The sequence below is a fragment of the Ammospiza caudacuta genome, chromosome 20 (genome assembly GCF_027887145.1).
Source record: "Ammospiza caudacuta isolate bAmmCau1 chromosome 20, bAmmCau1.pri, whole genome shotgun sequence".
Taxonomy (NCBI): domain Eukaryota; kingdom Metazoa; phylum Chordata; class Aves; order Passeriformes; family Passerellidae; genus Ammospiza; species Ammospiza caudacuta.
Genome location: NC_080612.1, coordinates 7793392 through 7813467, shown reverse-complemented (window position 1 = coordinate 7813467; position 20076 = coordinate 7793392). Strand labels below are relative to the sequence as shown.

The 20076-nt window shown below is 41.4% G+C and overlaps 1 protein-coding gene across 2 annotated transcripts; it reads left to right on the top strand.

Moving 5' to 3' along the window:
• The first annotated feature begins 758 nt into the window (after nucleotides 1-758).
• Nucleotides 759-15314, top strand: INPP5K (inositol polyphosphate-5-phosphatase K). Of its 2 annotated transcripts, XM_058818002.1 has the most exons (13): nucleotides 759-896; nucleotides 2906-3013; nucleotides 3671-3779; nucleotides 6517-6633; nucleotides 6924-7096; nucleotides 7697-7808; nucleotides 8326-8435; nucleotides 9015-9041; nucleotides 10715-10907; nucleotides 11127-11264; nucleotides 11708-11791; nucleotides 12485-12589; nucleotides 12855-15314. In XM_058818002.1, the coding sequence occupies exons 1-13, from the start codon at nucleotides 862-864 to the stop codon at nucleotides 12969-12971; spliced, it is 1428 nt and encodes a 475-aa protein (XP_058673985.1). In that variant the 5' UTR covers nucleotides 759-861; the 3' UTR covers nucleotides 12972-15314. The 2 variants fall into 2 exon arrangements, with proteins under 2 accessions (XP_058673985.1, XP_058673986.1); XM_058818003.1 differs by lacking the exon at nucleotides 9015-9041.
• Nucleotides 15315-20076: the final 4762 nt, after the last annotated feature.

The window sequence follows — 20076 nt, the reverse complement described above, 5'->3', positions numbered from 1 at the left end:
GTTTTTTTTTGAAGGGGGGTTTGGGGGGTTTTTGGGGTTTTTTTGGGGGATGGGGTTTGGGGGATTTTTTGGGGGGTTTTGGGGGGTTTTTTTTGGAGGGTTTTTTTGGGGTTTTTTTGGAGAGTTTTTTTTTTTTTTTTTTTTTGTTTGTTTTTGGAGTTTTTTTGGCCTTTTTTGGGATTTTGGGGGGTTTTTTTGGGGGGTGGGGTTTGGGGGGTTTTTGGACTATTTTTGGGGGTTGTTTTGGGGTGTGTTTTGGGGTTTTTTGGGAGTTTTGGAGTTTTTTGGGGGTTTTTTGGGGGGGTTTTGGGGGGTTTTTTGGAGGGTTGTTTGGGGTTTTTTTTTGTTTTGGGGGGTTTTGGGGGTGTTTTTTTTTGGGGTTTTGGGGTTTTGTTTGGGGGGTTTTTTGGACTTTTTTGGAATTTCTTTGAGGTTTGTTTTTGGGGTTCTTTTGAGGTTTTTTGTGGGTTTGTTTTTTTTTTTTAGAGGGTTTTTTGGGGTTTTGGTTTTTTTTTTTTAAGGGCTTTTTGGGGGATTTTCTGGGTTTTTTTTTTGTTTGCTTTTGGGGTTTTTTTGGGGGGGGTTGGATGTTTGGGGTTTTTTTTTTGTTTGTTTTTGGAGGGGTTTTTTGAGGACGGGGAGGTCTCGGTGCCGCCCTCAGGCCGCTGTGGGTCCTCCCGGCCGCCAGGGGGCGCCGTGGCGCGGCGCGTGCCCGCCCCCGTCACGCGCGCCGATGGGCGCGGAGCGCTGAGGGCGGCGCGGAGGCCGCGGCCGGGCCGGGCCGAGCGAGGGGAGAGCCGGGGGCTCCGCCGGCCCTTTCCCCGTCCCTCGGGCAGCGCTTCCCTGCGAGAACCCCCGGGCATGGAGACCGCGGGCCTTCCCAGCAAGGAGTTGAGGTGAGTGGTGGGCGCGGAGGGGCGCGGGGCTGAGGGCGGCTCCGAAAAGTGGCCGCGAGCGGTTACGTAAATGAGCGAGAATTAGCGAAACTTGTGTTTGTGTGCGTGCTTATTAGCGCAGAATTACACAAACTGGCGGCGTGGCGTAGTCATATGAAATAGAGGAGAAAAGCTGATTTTCTGGTGTGGAAGGTGGTTCAGGGAGGTTTATGGGGCATTTCGGGGTGTTCGGGACTTCCCGGAGCTCTGTTAATGTGTTGTGAGGGCACGAGCATCTGCACTTCTGTCACAGACCGGCTGTCAAGAAATTGTCACTTTCCCTGAGGAAGAACAAGCTTGAGTAAACACCGAATTTCTGCTTTTACGGTGTTTTTACAATGTTTCTTCACTCTCTGTCGGTGTTCTGTCCGGATTCGATCCCTTCCCTACAGAAACCTGCTTAGATGGGATTTGGTAACAGCCTGCGACAGGAAAATTTAAACAGCCAAACTAACAAGGCTGACAAGAGCTCAAATGTCTTAAAAATCCTTTGAAGGCTTTATTATGAGCACTGTGACCCTGAGAAATTCTCCGCTATTGAGTCATTTGAGCATTAGCAGCGGTGATGCTAAATAATGACTTTAGTAGGTTGCTTGTATTTAGGACAGTGTTTGTTTCTACCTCTGAGATTGTTTTTGTCAGTGCTGTGGTCACTGGGCACCTTGAGGAATTGAATTTCTGTCTGTAATGACTGATGGCTTCAACATTATTTCAGTTTTGTTTAATCAGGTAATTGTCTTACAAAATTAGTAACTGGAGAGTGTTCCCAAGTGCCATCTCCGGTGGCAAAATTAGATCTGCACCTACCTACATTTTTCTTTCCCCTAGAAATTTGTTTTGGAGTAGCTTCTGTGTGACTTTAGCATAGCCTTACAAAGATACCCTATTAGTGAGGAAAATTATGTATCATTTTAATCTATTGTGCAAGGTTGTTTTCCAGCTTTTCTGTATCCATTTCTGTATACGTCACCTTGAGCAGGCATTTGATTGTGGGATAAAACCACAGCCTTAATAATGGGTGTATTGATGGGGTTCACTAATTATCAGTGTTTATAAGGTCATTATAGAACTCTTAAGATGATGGAAAATTAACAATTTCTTTTAAGCCTCTCTGTCATGTAACAAGACTGACAATAAAGTGAATCTCTTTTTAGAAGCTCTATTACCAAAATAACCATTTTGTAAAGAAACAGCTGTGACGTGAATGTTGAGAGTCAGTGGCTTTGCTTGGTTCTGCTCAGAACTTTTGGGAGCTGGAGATTACATTTCTCCTCGCCTGCAGACAGGCACATGATCGATTCAAATCAACAATAAATTCTTTTAAACCCTGAGCTCGTCGAATTAACCACGTTAAATCTATTATGAAAAAAACCAATTCACCGTGTGAATTGCAGCTTTTGTAACAGCCCAGCCAGCGCGGTGGGAACACCACAGGTTTGGGTTTTTTTTTCCAGCATTGCTGCACCTCCATTTGTCCTTTTGAATGCTGGATCTGGAGAACCCTGATCAATCTCTTGGCTTTAATGGGCCAGTCCTTCAGGGTGTAGCGGTGACCGGGAGCCGATGGCATCGCTGAGCAGCGAGGACGCGGCTCTGGGGCTCTCCCTGGCCGAGGCGGAGCGGGGCCGCAGCCGCTCGGGCAGCCTGAGCAGCACCGGCTCCAGCGGGCGCCTGCAGCTCCGGCACAGGGTGGCCCAGCTCATGGCCTGCGTGGAGGACATCAGCTCCGACGACGAGATCCACGAGGAGGTGTCCCGCACTCTGGATGAAGCTTTCCTCATCTGGGGCAAAAAGATGAAGGATAAGGGGCAAGAATTCAGGTTTTGCAGTTGGTTGTTTTTGTAGCAGTGATGGGGCCGGCAAATGGAACTTCTATCGCTTTTCATCAACTCAAGAATCTTCTTAGAGTTTGTTGCCTGTCCACATTTCAATTTTAGCATTGGTTTTGTGTGGTTTCTGTTTGTTTCTAGATTACATTTAGTTACCTGGAATGTGGGCACAGCTTCTCCGCCTCCTGATGTCACAAGTTTGCTTCAGCTCAACTCGCTGGAACCCACCACGGACATGTACGTTATAGGGTGAGTGATATGCCACAACTTGCTTTGGGAGTTTATTGCAAAACTGCTGGGTCTCAGCATGGTCTGTTTTGAACTGTGTGGTGTGAATCACTGCCTGGGAGATGGTTTAACACTACTGCTACCAGAGGGTGAAGACTAACTTAGCCTGACTAACTTAGAACAGAGATGATTTATAGCAGTTGCTATTATTTGCTGTGATTTATAGCTATAGATTTATAGCTGCTGCTGTGTAGTGACAGAATGCAAAATATCTTTTCTAAACACGCAAAAAGTTGGGACTGCTGCTTTTTTGTTAGCTTGTTCATTTTGATATGAAAGTTGTTGGAAATTCAGCATGTTTTAAGGGAATTAGTGCAAGCACGTTAGGCACGATCTGCCACTGTATTTTCCAAACTATGTTGAAATTCTGAAGTCCTGACAATTAGGTTTTTATAACACATCTTGAGTCTGGCATTGTCTTAAACTCTATCTTCAGGTGTATATAACCTCCTTTAATTTTGTTTTACTCAGTGTCAGATGTGTTAGATCTGTGTGTGGGTTAAACTGCTTGAATGAGGAACTGAACTGCAAGAATTTTCTGGGGTCTGTGTTCTGCAAAGCTCCTATGAATTCTGTCCCAACCAACTGGTGCAATGTGAGTAATTGTGATGTATTCAGCTTACAGGAGGTGAATTCAAGAATCACAAAATTTCTGTCTGACTTGGCATTTGATGATCCATGGAGCATTTTTTTCATGACTGTCTTGTCTCCCTTGGGATATGTCAAGGTAATTATTTACATCACTCTTAAATGTCACAGCATTGAAGTAAAAGTCTTAATTTTTTCCCTCAGATTATCCATAAAAGAGAAGTTGATGGTGTTTTTGCAGGTGTCTGTCACTTCCATAGGTACATATATGGTAGAGGTGATTCTTCATCACACCTGTGTTTTCCTGTTTTTCATGTGATGTGAACTCATACTGAACAGCAGATTTCTTGTGGCCACAATATCTTTATCTCTCTCTTGTTTGTAGAAAAGTTTTTTGCTCTGTGCAGTATTGGGGAACTGTATTGTGATGCTTCTAATGTAGTCTTGCACTATAAATATCCCAAGCAATGGCAGTGATTTTCATTGACATTGGTAAGGCTCTTTTATCTTGTTTCTTTTTTTTTTTTTTCCCAGTTTATTTGCAGGTGAAAGTAAATTCCATATGTGTAAAACAGGATTTTCATGGGTGTATATATTTACATGAGGACTTGATTTTTTGGTTGAAGACCTATAGCATTATATGGGAATTTAAATGATAAGATTTTGGGGTCATAAGAGCAGCTAAAGTACTGGGTATTTTAATAATGCTAACAATAAATATAGGAAGATATCCTGGATTTCTCTAGTAAAGAGAAATTAAAAGCCTTTTGTAGTGATTTGCATTAAGATTGGTAAGACTCCTTTATCTTGTTTTTTTTTTCTTTTTCCCAGTTTATTTGCAGGTGAAAGTAAATTCCATATGTGTAAAACAGGATTTTCATGGGTGTATATATTTATATTTACATGAGGACTTGATTTTTTGGTTGAAGACCTATAGCATTATATAGGAATTTAAATGATAAGATTTTGGGGTAATATCAGGGACATAAGAGCAGCTAAAGTACTCAATATTTTAATAATGCCAACAGTAAATGTAGGAAGATATCCTGGATTTCTCTAGTAAAGAGAAATTAAAAGCCTTTTGTAGTGATTTTCTAAACCAAGCACTATTTCTGGCTGATTTTGCTGAGGTGATTGCATTATCTGCATGCTAATCAGACTCAGTAGTTGTGCTGTTCTTTTAATTGTAATTAAACAAAACAAAGGACCCATTGGGAATTACAAAAAGGAGAAAAACCCACATTGTTCACTCTGGCCTAAGTCATTGCTGATAAAAATTCCAAATCTGGCCGTGGGCTGACATTCAGGCCCTGTATCCACACAGTTAAAAGAATTCCTGCTGGTATGCCTGGCTGATTTTGCATTCTAATTTATTACAGAGGCAGTTTGGAGCACACTAATGAGTGGCTGCTGCCACCTAATGGCTTCCAGCAGGACTCGATTGGCTGCAGTAATAAGGGGGAGCTGTCAGGCCGGGTCAGAATCAAAGCAGGCAGCAAGGAAAGGTCAGCCCAGGACTCAGGCAGGAATTTGGCTGAGCAGGAGAGGAGCACTCACCCCTTGGCTGACCTGTGCTGAGGGAGAGGTGTCACCCTTGGGACATTCTGTCCCCTCAGTAGCAGGCTCTGTTTTCAGAGTGTTCTGTTGGTCACGGTCCATTCTCCCACCAGGATCCTGTTCCCTCTGTGCAAGGGCTGTGCTTGATTTGGCTCTGAGGGCTGGTGGGACTGGTCCTGCTTCCAGTGCTGCCTTGTTGTGTTCAGGTCCTGGGGATCTTGAGAAACCTCTGGGGACTCAGCAAAGTGAAATAAAGCAAATAAATAATAAAGGGACTGGAAGATCTTGGTGCCTCATGAATGTGATTATGGGAAGGAGAATGCTGACTACTAAAATATTTATGCATCATTAGTGATTGCAGTCCATTGTTTCAGTATTCTGTGGGGTATTTTGTTGGGTTCAAGGACAATGAAAACATTAAAATATATTCTGAAATAGTTTAATTGTGTAGATAGGGAGACAAAGGAGGAATTCTGTTTTAAATTTTGGGCTGAATTTTTTGTGCTTCTCCAGCAGTTGAATAGTCAGATTTATTCTAATGCAGTCTTTTTCTAAATTAATCCAGCATAAAATTGAACTACAGTTAATGTATTTCAATGCCTGTATTTTAAATTGAACCATGATCATTAAAACACAATGAATTTTGTGTCTCATGCCAGGATCATTGTAAAGTCCATAAATGTTCAATGAAGAACATCTTTATTAGACAGTTTCCACACACACAAAAAAAACCCCAAACCACAAAAACCCCGTGTCTTAAGTGCTCTCTAAGTGTTTGGTAAATGAGATTTTACAGGCACTGCAAGGCAGGAGTTTCTGCTGTTTGCAGCTCATTGTTTTTGCAGATGCCTGGAATTGACTGCTGTGCTTTTGAAGGCATTTAGAATATTTAATGATCTGCTCAAGGGTGCTTCAGTTTGAAAAAGCTGCTGCTGTTGGAGGACTTGTAGGTGTGAGTTCTAAAGCTTTTAATGAAAAGTGAAGGATTTGGTCCTTCATGAATAGGATTCTTACAGGCAGAAACAAGAGGTTGGTGACGCAGAGGAAAAGTCTTTAAAGAGGTTTGGGCAGGTGCATGTTCTGAGGGTGACTTCAGAGTGAAATATAATGTTGGAACTGCTGAGGAATTGATCAGAATTGTTTATGTGGAATATGTTTTTCACATGAAGTGAATCTGCAATTTCTGTGTCCCAGTATCGAGGCCAGACTTGGTGAGGGAATTGCATGACTTCTGCTGTGGCCTTCTTCACCTAAAAGCTCCTGTGAGGTAAAGCCAAGGAGCTCCTGGAAGTGACCATTCCTTGTTTTCTGTCTCCCAGCTCTCCTCGGTTCGCATGCAGGGGCTGCTGCTCCTGATCTTTGTGAAGCACGCGCACCTTCCCTTCATCCGGGACATCCACACCCACTACACCCGCACGGGCCTCTTCGGCTACTGGGTAAGGACTGCTCCCTGCTGTGCCCTGTGCCTCTCCACGGGCCCTGCTGGCACAGGGAGGGTGTGGCTTCATTAAAAATTAATTACCTGACAAGCAAACTCATTTGTTTGAACCTCATGTGCAGCACAGACCGGAATTTCAGATTTCAGTTTATTTGCTGATGCGCAACAAGTTGTGTAGAAATAAATGGTACTGATTTAAGTCTTAATTGCAAGATTTAAAAGGTTGTAGGTGGTGTCAGTTCCATTTGCAGGAAAGTTTCAGGGAATGTTGTTCATCTCCCATGGCAGGGGAACAAAGGAGGAGTCAGTGTCCGCCTGTCCCTGTTTGGGCGCACGATCTGCTTCATGAACTGCCACCTGCCAGCTCACATAGAGAACACTGAGCAGAGACTGGATGACTTTGAGAAAATTCTGGAAATGCAGTTTGAAGGAGATGGTATTCCAAGTCCCTGGGATCATGAGTGAGTTGTTCACTCAGTTCTGTGTTATTTCTATCTATTATCTATTATCTATTTATGTCTTCTTGCACTGAAGAGTTTTGGGTTTGGATTTTTCATCTATCATTTTATTTTATATGTCCCTTCAGCCTTGACCCTGAACTCTGGGAGGGAAAGATAACCTGAAAGACAGATGTCTGTTTTACAAGACTGTTCTCTTCCAGTCTCTAATTACATTCAGTTGTTAGCATATAGACTACATGTCATGCAGGAAAGCTTTAGAAGCTAAAGCCTGTTTATACCAAAAATCCTTTAGGTTGCTGTTAAATGTTCAGAGATGTAAGATGCAGAAGTTAATATTCAGGCAGCAATAAGCAAGCAGCTGGAATGCAAGGGACTTAGTGTTTCAATTACTTCAATTTTTTTTTTGTTTAGCAGCAGGTTGCCCCTTTGTAAGCTTATCTATAGCTACTTAATGTTTGTGTTAAAGCTGTTTGCATTAAGTAATAAAAGTGATTAGAGCACCTAATTAGTGTAATGGCTAACATTCTGTCAAATTCTTCCCTTGAGTTAGTAGATTCATATAAATTTTCCTTGTTTGATGCATCTTGGTTTGGTTTTAAGGCTTCTCTTCTGGTTTGGAGACCTAAACTTCCGGATAGCAGATTATGGGATACACTTTGTCAGAGAATCAATCAATAACAAACGTTTCAGTCTGCTCTGGGAAAAGGACCAGGTGGGTTGGCTCAGTCTCTTTGGGAGTTTGATTTTAGTTTTAATGCACACAAACACAACGTGGTAGTTAAATTACACCTTGAGCTTCTGATTTCTGTTAAAGAACACAAACTCAGAGCAGTCATGAGGTGGAACATGAGGTGGTCATAAGCCCCTCATGTTCTTTGCAAACTTTTTCTGCTTTTGTGCAGTTTCTTACTCATTTACAATACTCATGTTTGACTGAAGATTTCTTTGAACTTCTTGTCTTGTCAGTTGTTCTTCACCTTTATCTCTCCTCTTCTCCCAATAATTCTTTTTAAGACAACATTATTCTGGATGTTTTGGGTAGAATTGCCTCTAAACTTTTAGATGGATTGTGTCAAGAGTTCTGGCTATAACAAAGAGGCCCTTCTGAATTTACCTTTCCAATGTTGTACTGACTGCAATGTTGAATTCTTAGAGGATGCTTTTCCACTCATCCTTTAAGCTCTGATTTTTTAAACAGAATATTTAAAAGTTACTTTTTATTTCTGCAGTTAAATATGGCAAAAAAGAAGGAAGAATTTCTGAAGGAATTCAAAGAGGGTCCTCTGCACTTTAAGCCCACCTACAAGTTTGACCTTTACTCAGATGTCTATGACACAAGGTAAAAGATAAAATGAGTTTAGATGTGGAACAGGAGAGAGATTATGGTGCTTGGTTAAATATCACTTTAGTAATCAGCAAACCTGAATTTCCTGTGTGCACTATTGAGGGGCTGTTGAGCTGTTCTGTTAGGCTTGGATTGATCAAATCTGAATAAATGAATATTTTTGGCTGAAGAAGCTGGGGTCTGCTGATTGTATGAGGGAAGTAATGAAACAACCCAGCTGCTTTTTTGGGAAGACCAGATTAACAAAATAAATGAGCACTTGTTTAAGCTGCTTCTGTTTTGTTCTTTCCTACTAAAAGTGCTCATTGGTTGTCAAAAAGGAGCAAAATAATAATTGTCTGACATTTTTGCTTCCCTTCTCTGTTTAAGCATTTCATTTGATATGCTGCTATTTGAAAATTAATGTATATTTGTCTTTATTGATTAATTTAAGTTGAAGGTGGAGTATCTTAAATTTCCAAAGTTTTTCTGTGATATTGAAGTGTGTTTGTTAAGTATTAGTCTTATGTTTCCACAGAAGGATAAGTTCCTGTCCAAACAGGGTTTTGTAATGATCTTTTTCTTTACTTCCAGAGAACAGAAGTCCCTGTTTTGGTTTAAGTAAGAAGAGAACTTTCTGAATTTTGTAGTGATTTTAATATTTCAGAATCAAAACAAGGCTCCATCTGAGCTTTTGCTCTGATTTTTGTGAAATATTTGAAAATCAGATGACAGCTGATTTTCTTTAGGAATTTTCTTAACCTGTCTGAAAGCTGCAGTGTTATCTACTCTGCTGTTGCACTTAATATTGGAAGTTTATTTATGTAGACCCAAGACATTTTACTTCCTAATTTAATATAACAAGATGTAATGGGCCCAGCAGTAAATCCATCTTAAAAATATACTTTAAATAATCCAAACCTAGACATTATACAAATTATTCACAGCCTGGTTGTCTGTATTGTCTGATTAGAGAACCAAAAGTGTGGTTACACATTCTGTGTGCATCCTGCTGCTGTTCCAGCTACCAGAGAGACTTTGCTCAGGTGGGGTGAGCAGCAAGACCTCAAGGCAAGCACCCTGCAAAAGTTAATTTTTATTTCTGCAGTTGCTTTTACTGAAGCCCAGAGAATTTTATTTTTCACACTCCTTCAGTGTGAATTCTGAGGGTTTCTTTCCCATCTAATATTCCATTTTCTCTGAAACAGGGAGTGTTTTACCTTAAGCTGTTCTTTTGGTATTTCCTGCACAGCAGAGCAGACATCTGGCATCTCCTAAAGATTTCTGTTCATTTATAGAATTACTGCAGTAAGTGGGATAAGGGCCCTTAGTCATTTCAAATCTTTCCACTTTATTAAAGGTAGGAAGGGGTAAAACAAAATTATGTTGAACATTGAACTAAATGGCCTTGGTTTTGATATTTAAAGTTATTAAACTGACAGTTTTCCTTGCACATCCTGCTTTTAACTTTCATAATCCAATCCAGTCCATTCTAATTCCCCTTCCATAGGGTATGATCTTTTCTCCATTTCAATTTGAAGTGATCCACTCATCCAGAGAGTTGCTGTTAAGCCTTCTTCCCACTACAGAGAGAACCACAGAGGGCTCATGTCTTCTGATGTAATTTATGATTTAAAAGGAAACTCAGCATTGTGATAAGTACAGTTGCAGGCACAACATCCTTGATTATGGAATTTTGAAAGCCTGTTGTTATGAGACAGCAGTAACTTGCAAACCTGAAATGCAGGCTGGTACAATTTACAGAATTCTAAATAAAGCATTGCTGTGGCACCTGTGGTTACCATAAGCTACCCAAATTTGTCCTGTCTTGTGTTGTTAAAAGAAACTTGCTCTCAAATATCTTGAATAATTTCAAACATCATTCAAACTCTTCCTACACATTCCTTATGTTTGCACCCTCATTTCTCAGAATATCTGTATGGAGCCTGGGACAGCTGTTGTATTATCTCTAAATCCATGCATGTTTTTACAGGGTTTTAGGAGAAAGTATCATTTCCTGTATGAAGCCAACTAACCCACTGAAATGTCCTTCTCCCCTTCATTTTACTCCTCTTTCAGAATCCATGATCTGTGCTGAATGGAGCTCAAATTAAGGAAACATTGCTTGTAAAACCCTTTAATCAGAGCTGTAAAATGAAGCTTGGATATGATTGCCTCCTTTTATTAATATGTATCTCACAGTCTTTGAACTCTGAGTAGATTTTGCACAGCATTCTTAGCTTTTGGCAGCTTGTTTCTCTGCTCATTTCACTTTTCACCTTACATTTTTGCAGTGAGAAGAAAAGGAAGCCAGCATGGACAGACAGAATTCTATGGAAACTGAAAAATCTCAGCAAGGTGGCATCAAAAGAAGGGGAATTCCCTGAAGAGGAAAACCAAATTTCTGTTACTCTGAATAACTACATCAGTCACATGAGCTATGGCATCAGTGATCACAAACCTGTCACAGGAACTTTCAAACTTGAGGTGCTTCCCAGTTTTGTTAAGACAAAGTTTCTTTTACTCAGTGTTGCCTTAGAGCAGCTGATTTCCCAAACCATAATCTCTGCTTCATTCTGATCATAGTGAAGGCAGCAAATTGTTGTCAGGTTATTTCCAGTCAGTTCAAGAGTCCAGTTGTGGAAGAGAAGAATAACTGAAAGAATGACAGGCTTGACTGAGTTTAAACTCTGTTTTTTGGTGTAGATGAAGCCTCTTGTCTCAGAGCCCCTGGTTGTGCTGAGCCCTGAGGGTGAGTGGTGTGCAGAGCACGACGTTCTCATCCGCTACTCCGCAGTGCCTGAGTTCCCCAGCAGTGCTTGGGACTGGATTGGGCTCTTCCAGGTAATGTTACCTCACCAAAGATGGGGATGTGCCTGCAGGAGGTCCTGGGGAGTTTTAGAGCATGATTCTTGCTGGTGCAGAACTCTGTGAAATAGTTGTGTGATTGCCATTAGTTTGTGTGTGCTGACAGTTTAGCTCTGCAGCATGGGAGTTCTTCCACATCCTCTAAATTCTCTGCTAAAATAATCTGGTTGTTTATTGAAGTAAAATGTTGCAAAAGCTGTGGAAATGCAACAAAAATCAAAGTCAATGGAAGAGTGAGAGACCAGAGCAGTCCCACCCTCCCAGAAACAGAAGATGTGTGCATGTCCCCAAAATGTTTTGATCCTTAGAGTGTTTTAATTACTTCAGTGAAACAGTAAACATCTCTCACAACTTTGTTTTTCATGTAGTATGGTTTTTGTTTCCATCAGGAAGCTGATAGTTTGTATCTTTCTCCGCAGGTGACTTTCAGGCATGTGAAGGATTATGTTACTTATGCTTGGGTGCAAGATGATGAAATTTCCTCCTGCAGTGACAGCAAAGAAGTCAGTTGTATTTCTTTTTAATGTAGTTTTCCATAGAGTACCATTGAAGGTCTGTTCCATATCCCCTTCCCCTCAACTTGAGGAGTTCTGTATTCTCTTCCCAGTTGAAGCTAATTGAGAACAATATTATTAAGATCCCTCTTCCTGATTCTTCCTATTGAATGTTTTGGTCCTTCTTTAAAAACTGCTGTCTGCTACAAAGCCTTCTAGTAGTGATTTAAACAAAACAAACAAAAAAAAAAACCCCAAAAAACAAAGAACACCTTATTTTGATGCAAGTGATAAATATCCAGAGATGCTTATCTGAGCAAATAGAAGTTGAAATTGGGAACGGTGGCTTCTTGGGACAGGAGCAAACCAAGCTTGTGGATTTCTCTGCTGTTGCCACCAGGAGGCAGCTCCACTCCCTCTGCTGCTCTCTGCCTTTGGCCCTTCCCTTCCAGCCACTCTGGGTCCCTTCTCCCTTGTCACTGAACCAATCCAGCCTCCTGACATGGTGAAGGATATTCCTTCTCTTCCCTGATTTAATTTTCAGATGGTTTCCTGAGTTATTTCTGTCCCCATCCGTTTTAGCTTATGTTTTAAAACGTGCTTATAAATAGCAAATACTGATTTTGATGGTGCCCTGAAGGGCTTTTTTGTAAACTTTTTTTGCTCTGGAAATTGCTCATTGCCTGTTCTTATTCTTGCCAGGTTTACATGAGTGCTTCAGAAATACCCAAGATGGGAGGAGAATTTTTGCTTTGTTATTATAGCAATAACCTGCACTCAATAGTTGGCATCAGTGAACCTTTTCAGGTAATACATTAGGAGGAAGCATTGATTAATGTTGATGTGGTTATTTATTTTTTATTACTTCATTTGTTTTCATATGCATCTGAACATAACTGTGTTAATCCTTGGGAAAGTGGCAGAATAAGGAATTTTTAAAAGGATGTGTCCTGGCTAAAAAGAATTTGCTCTGAGTACCTGTTACAGCATCTTTATATTATGGTATGGATAATACAGAGCAACACAGTGATTTTGAATTATTAATTTGGTTTTTATCCTGTTTTTCTCCTAGATTCAGTCTTGCCAAACACCCATAGAAGACGATGTGCCAGAGGAGGAGTGCAGCTGGCTGCAGAAACATGACAATCCAAAATCAGATGGTGATTCTGAAAATAGAAAGGGCATTTAATGGTCCTGGTTCAGCTGTCAGATGATTCTTTATGTCTTAGTGATTGTAAGCTTTTGCTCTTAGAAGATGGAGTGAGACAGGTAGGAATGTTCAGAAACTTTGGAAGCTCGTAGAAGATAATTTATTGTGGAAATGGTTATTTTTATTCTGGGGAGAGTGACTCTCTTGCACTGGATGAGAACTGTAAAATAGCACTTAAGGAATGCTGTATGTTTTAAGGTGATAGACATTTCTGATGCAATGATTTAACCCAAGGAGGTTGCAATGTTTCATAGGTTTTTTAGGCCTGTTCCTTTTTTTGTAGAGGATATTTTATTTACAATGCAATATTTACTATGCTGTAACCACTTAATAATTGATTTCCAAATCTTGAGTTTAAATGAAGTTATTTAAAAATTATTTATTAGATACAGCTAGTTAGCTTGTTTTGAAATTTTATTTGACTTTCAGATGTAAGCTAATTACCTTTTGGGAAACACCAGTGACAGCAGGTCACATGAAAAACAAAATCTTTGGAGTGTGTAAAGTCTCCTTTGGTAGGTCCTTCTCTTCATGCCTTACTGAAAAACTCTTTGTAGGATTTTCAATTTCTGATTCTTCCAAATTGCAATACATTTATCAAAATGCACTATTCCTGATTTTTGAAATTCTTATTTTATAAAACAATTAAGCAGTTTGCCTATTGCCTTCACTCCCCTCATTATAAAATGTAAAATAAACCCATTTTTTTACCAGTCCCTGGCTGGGAGTGAGCCAGGATCCCACAGCTTCTGAGGGAATTTGCAGAAGTTGAGAAATGCTTTAGCATAGATGAGCAGCCCATGGTTGATTATTTGGCATAATCTTTGAAAATTGTAAATATCTTCAATTTATAACAATCAGTCTGCAAACTTTGTGTTTTTCTAGAGGTGCTCAGACCTTTGTGTATCCTGTGCACTTGAGGGTGGAGATGGAATAGAAATTTCCTGTATCTTTGGGAACCTGAAAGGTAGTTAGCTTCTGAAAGGCTCTTGTTTCTGGATGGGGAAATAGAGATCTTTGGAAAGGATAGGAAACATTCCACAGAATCAGACTGCAGTGCTGGGCCAGAGCACCTGGAGTGTCCCCTGCTCTGTGCCCACAGCTCCCCCCCAGCTGTGGGGAGCACAGTCAGTCCCTCCTCACTCCCACAGGGATGGAAAGGAGCAGCTTTGGTTCAGCTGCAAGAGCAAGGAGTGTTTGGGATGTTCATGCTGGAATTCTGCTTCACAACCGAGTGGATTCCTTTTTGCTCTTTTTCTCAAAGCCTTATTTTTTTCAGGGTTGTTTTGAGATAGAAAGTTAACAGCTTGATAGGATATTTGTTTTGCTTTTATCATTCACTGTACAAAACTTTTGAGGTCCAGGTGTTTGTGTCCTGTAGAAGCTCTGCCATAGGTTTCTGGGTAGGTAGCTCAGGGGGCTTTAGGAACACTTGGCCTCTGGAGGTTTTAGTTGTATCTCAGCTTGATGCTTGCTGTTGGGAATACTTGGTGAGTAGTGAGGGCAGGTTCAGAGGATACTGTGTTCATTGCATGGATTAACACTGCCTTGAGGTTTACAGTTTGTACATTCCTGTTACACTTTGGAACCATATTAGAAACAGTTTGCCCATTTATACTGATCTCCCAAGAATTTGTTTTGCACTGAATCTTCCAGATATGTGACTTCTCTTGGCAATTAGGGCATCAGACAAACCCCTGCTTTGAACTGCAGTCCCTCCTGCAGTTCCTGAGCTGTCTCTGGTTTCACTGGTGTAACTCTCTGACCATTCTCCATGCAAGGAGATTCTGTGGAGAGCCCAAAGAGCAGTGGGCTTTGAATTCCAGCCCACAGCTGGCAATTTACTGTGGACCAAGATCCAGTTTCTTCTAAGCAGGGTGCATCTGCTGGGCAGGAGCAGCTCAGAGGGAGCCATGCAGCCTCTTTGCAGGGCCAGACCCTCGAGATCCTTTGTGCTTGTGGGAGCTGAGACCCCTCTGTCACTGGACACAGAAGCTGCATTTTGTAAACTGATCCTTTGAACCACAGGACTTCCCAGAAAATGCCCCCAGCAGCTGGGATTGGAGCTGCTTGTGTGTGAGGAGGATGCTGCACACAACTCTGCACTTCTTTCTTCAGTATTATGCACACAGAGGCACTTTTGTTTACTACTGTTACCTATGGTAGCTTTTCAAACTATTCCATGACCTGTAATGATGCAATTTCTGATGAAATTTCTCTTTTCTTAGAACACTTTTAATTGGATGTTGTAATCACTGGAAATGTTTTTATACTCATGTGTTTTTCTTTTCATGTACCTCTAAAATAAATCCTGGCAGTGAAGTGTTGTGCCTGGCCTCTGTTACTTTGAGGAGGAACAGATTGGTTTGGGTGGGGAGGATTAATTTGTAACTTTTCTCCAAGGAGCCTCTTTTGGACATGTTTGATGCACAGATACAAAATATTTTAGGAGGAAATTAGTTACAATTTATGGTAGGGCTTGGGCTGCAAAAGAAGAGCAAGGATAAATGCAGGTTTTCCTTTGACAAAGCAGATTCATCTTATTTTTTCCCTATTTCAATGAATCCAGTATTAAATGCTCTTGTGGTTTTGCATTTTCTGTCCCTCTTCCCCATTGAGGTTTTGACATTTTCCTTGTAAAAATGCCCAGACCACTTGACATTGCTTCTTAATTTTTGAGAGCAGGTTCTTCTAATTTCACTTTTTCACAGTGAATTTTCATGGTGTGATTTGAGGTGTCTCTTTCCCCTTTATGAAATATCTACTAAGTTATGCATCATATTTTAAATTTTCTATATTTTAATATAAATTTGCACTCAGGTTCCATCTGAGGATAACTTTTCATAACTTCCTGCTGTTGAAGAAATAATTTTCAGATGGGAGCTATATATCCAAGGAATGTTGTCCAGTCTAGCCTCATTTAACTCCCATATATTTCTGATTGCTGGCTAAGCTCAGGATGTGCAGTGTATCATTGCACACAGATAGTACAGCTCTGTGTAAACAGGAAATATTTCTAAGATGTCTTGCGTGTTTGTGAGACCCTAAAAATACATTCTGATAAAAACCATTGTTTCTACTACCACTGCTTCCTTCTCTGCTCTTGGACACTGAGTGACACTCAGATGAACTTGTCTCAATTAATATACTGCAGTGGAAAGGCCAGTTGGACAAAGCTGGAGTTAGGTTTTCCTTGAGAGAGGAAATGATACCTTTTTTAAGAGCTCTGTGTTGCTCTTAAACTTCCTGTGGCCCTTTCTGCCCCTGGATTTAGGAATTGCTGCTTGCACGTGATTGACACGAAGCAAATTCTATTTAATATACACTTACTCTGGAAAATGATCTGCTCAGGAATTGAACTGCCCTGAACTTGTTTAATTCCTTCAGTTTGAGGAACATCATGGATCTGTGTTTGTACATCCCACCTCCCTCCATTACAGTGGAACTGTCATTTCCACTTACAGGGTGTCTGCAATTGAGGAGAACTTTGTGCAGCCTAGAAAGCAGCAAGAGAAATCTGTGTGGGAACAGCTGAGCACAGCTTGGGAGAATCACTGGAGTCAGACGCTGAGGTGTGAGATCTGGGGATGCAAACTGTCAGGAGGAAATGCAGAGGTGCAGGAATAATACAGAAAATATGAATGTAGGCAACACAAAAGGATGAAAAATAGGATAGAAAATGTTTTACCCTGCTAACTGTGCTTTGAACCTGGCAGTGCTCAAGTGCAGACATCAGCTCTGGTAGGGAATGCTTCAGCATCACTTGTCAAGTTCTAATTGCACTGTACTGTGGTTTTACAGCTCAGGTCATCACAGACCACACTCTGCTCCTCTGTGTTCTTTTACATTTTTTCCTGCACCTTCTTTCTGCTTTTTTTACCTTTTTTTTTCTCTTACCACTCACTTGTAGCCCATTTTCAGAAGGCTTTTCTGCACATAATTCTGGTATCTGCATCACAGGAGCCATTCCACTAACACAGCTTTGGTGTTCTGACTGTTGTGATTTTTGTCCATAGAAAGGGGAGGTAAATCAGGCTGGGTATTGCTCCTCATTACTGAGAATAGGGTGGGTTTGTTTGGGGAAGTGACAGTGTTGGGTTTGAAAATGTGATAAAGTCTATTTATTTTTTAGTAGAACTCTGTATTGGGAAGTAAGTGCTCAAGGAAACAATTGTTGGACTGGAACAATCTTGTGTATAGCAACTAAGGAAGCATAAGAATAATTCCAGATACAAAACACAGAACTTTTCTTTGCAGTTGCTGAACAGAACTGTGTTACCTGTATTTGCTCTGGAGTGGCCAGTGCTTGGTAATCTTGTTAATTAATCTTGTTAATGCTTTCTTGGCAAGCATTATCAACTCCAGTTGGTTTGTAGTAGAGCTGAAAATTCAAGTTTGGCTCTTCCAAGAAGATAGAAGGAATTACCTCCTGAGCAAATATTAAAATACCTGAAATTTAAACTGATTTTTTTTCCCCCACAGTCACAGGCAGGATATGTGATATCTTTTTTTTGGAGAGTGATAGGTCTGGCCACTCCATTAATGGATGGCATGATCTTTGTAAAGTTCTGTAATTGGACTTAAACCAACATTCACCAGATTATTTTTCTCCTATTTGTAGGAATTTTCATGCAGTAACGTGCCAATTAATTTCCTTTGCCATGATTAGTTAGCTACTCAAGGACTCAATTAATAATGATTCCATTCTGCAGCAGTTTGCAGAACTTCCTGTACTTACCATGGGAGCAGTCAGGGTTTTTTATTGCTTGCTCTTGGAGGCAAAGATGAAGGATTTTTTTCTGCACAAAATCTCTTGGTAGATTTTTGAAGTCCACCATGGGATTGTTTCGTGCCAACACCTCTGGAACAGCATCCGCAGCGACCTGACTTTTCTGAGCCTGCTGGGACAGAAATGGAACAGCAACAAAGCTGGAGGCAATAAACACAAACATAAATTTAGGCTTCTTGGAACTGTCGTGGCACATTGGAATGAGTGGGAACCAATCTTGAACTTCATTGTTTCAGCTCACACCTAACACTTGGTATAAATGCAGAGGTTCATCTTTTCCTCTCACAACAGGGCTCTGAACCAAAGGCTGCACTTAGTCAAGGTTGGCTGCTGCTGTTGCTGCACACTGAAACCAGAACCATCCATAAAGAATAGAGGGATTTACTGACTTTCCTTGGGAAAATGGAGCTGCAGGTTGAACGTGTCCCTACAGGAGAAATCATCCGCGTGGTCGGGCGCAAGGCACAGCGCGGCACTGTAAGCCTGGCTTTTATTGTTCCCTGTTCCCTTCTGGTACTGCTGCTTCCACAATAACCAACCTAGATCTGAACTGAGCAACCCCAGGGTAAGAATGGAAGGGTTTGCAAGGCTGCTTGGTCATTGGAGGGACTGGAGCTGTGTTGTGAACAGTTTTTCCTATCTGGGATGGAATTAGTAGCAGTGAAGTGAGTGGGAGTTCAGAAAAACATTAAGATTTATTTTCTGTAGAGATACTGCAGTGAACCAAAGCTGGTGTTTGGCCTGGCTGTATGAATTCTGTCAGAATTCTGGGAGCACTTTCAGACAGCAGAAGAAGGGAACAGCTTTGAAATAGTTGTTTTGTTCCTCTTATGGTGGTTGTGCTGTCATGGGATTCATGCCCTGAATGTTATAGTAAGGTTCACATATGGAAAATTCAGTGGTACAGACACATATTAACAAACTTATAAATATCTCAAGAACTGAATATTCTGTTAACTTTATTGACTTGTTTTCAGGGTTTGTATGTAAGCAAATGGAAATCCATGAGCTGATCTTTTCTGGTTTGACACAAACAGTTGAGAAGGATGGTACTTCTCTAAGAATAATTTCAGTTTTCTTGGAATTAATGGCTGTTCCACGTGTTTTGCTTCAGAATATTTTCTGTCTGCATTTGTATAATTTTTAATTAAAGGAGTCAAAGAAAAGGAACTATGTAAAATTTAAAATGTTTGGAAGTACCTAAGTGCAACTGAATTTCACTCTGTCATAGCTATTTAAAACCTGTTTAACAGATCTTCAGCCCTGGCAGAGCCATCTTGTACTGAAGTGCACATCTGTGCACGTTGCTGCTGTTTCCTAGCATTGTCTTTCTAGTGACTAATCTGAAACTCAATCTGAAAATGAGCTGAGACATTTACTGTGTGGTTACACAATCGGCAGGTAGAGTCATTTTACTTCAGAAAAAACCTAGAGCTCCCTCTGCCTTGCTGGGAGAGGAGACAGTGGCAATTCTGGTGTTCTTTGGTTTGCAGGAGTGTTACTGACTCATTTGTAGTGTTATTAGGGAACACTGGCAGGACTGAAATGCTGTTCTCAGGGGTGAATGTTCCTTTAAACCTTAGCGTGTGCCGGGGTCCTGGGGAGACATCAAAGAGAGAAAAGGTATCCGTTCAACTTCCTAAAAAGTTTTAAACACTTATTAACATTCCATGAAATAATAACTTGCTACTTTGTGTGTCAAGCAGGGTTGGTGTTGCATGAATGGCCAGATAGGGGTGGTTTTAGAGAAACATTAAGATACTTTGCTGCAGGAGTGGCAAGAGCAGAGCTTTTTACTCTTTAACTCAGAGCGGTTCAGGCTGTTGGAGTTCAGTGCGTAGAATTTCCTGTAGATCCTGACGAGACCGCCTGGGGTATTTCACACCTGTGTGGGATGAACCAATGCGCTGCTCACAGCCGATGGTTACCCGAGCTGGGTGCAATGAACTCCACCTGCGTCCTTCCCAGGAACACGCACTCCCGATGTCTCTCACAGCCGGTAGAATTACCGACAGCGTTCCAGGTTTATCTGTCCGTCTGCAGCAGACAGGTGCGTCTGCCCTCGGAGCTAACAGCAGCTCTCTGCACAAGCTGCCCAGCAGGATGCTGCTGCTGCCGCGGACACCGTGAGGATCGCGGGGCGGCCCGGGGGGCGAGGCGGGGCGGCGGCGGAGCTCGGGGCCGGTGCAGGTGAGGGCGGAGCGGCGGCCCCAGCCCAGCCCGCATGCCCGGCGCTCGGACATGCTCACTAGCGGCGCGCCGCGGGCTCCCGCGGGCAGTCGGCGCCGAGGCGCT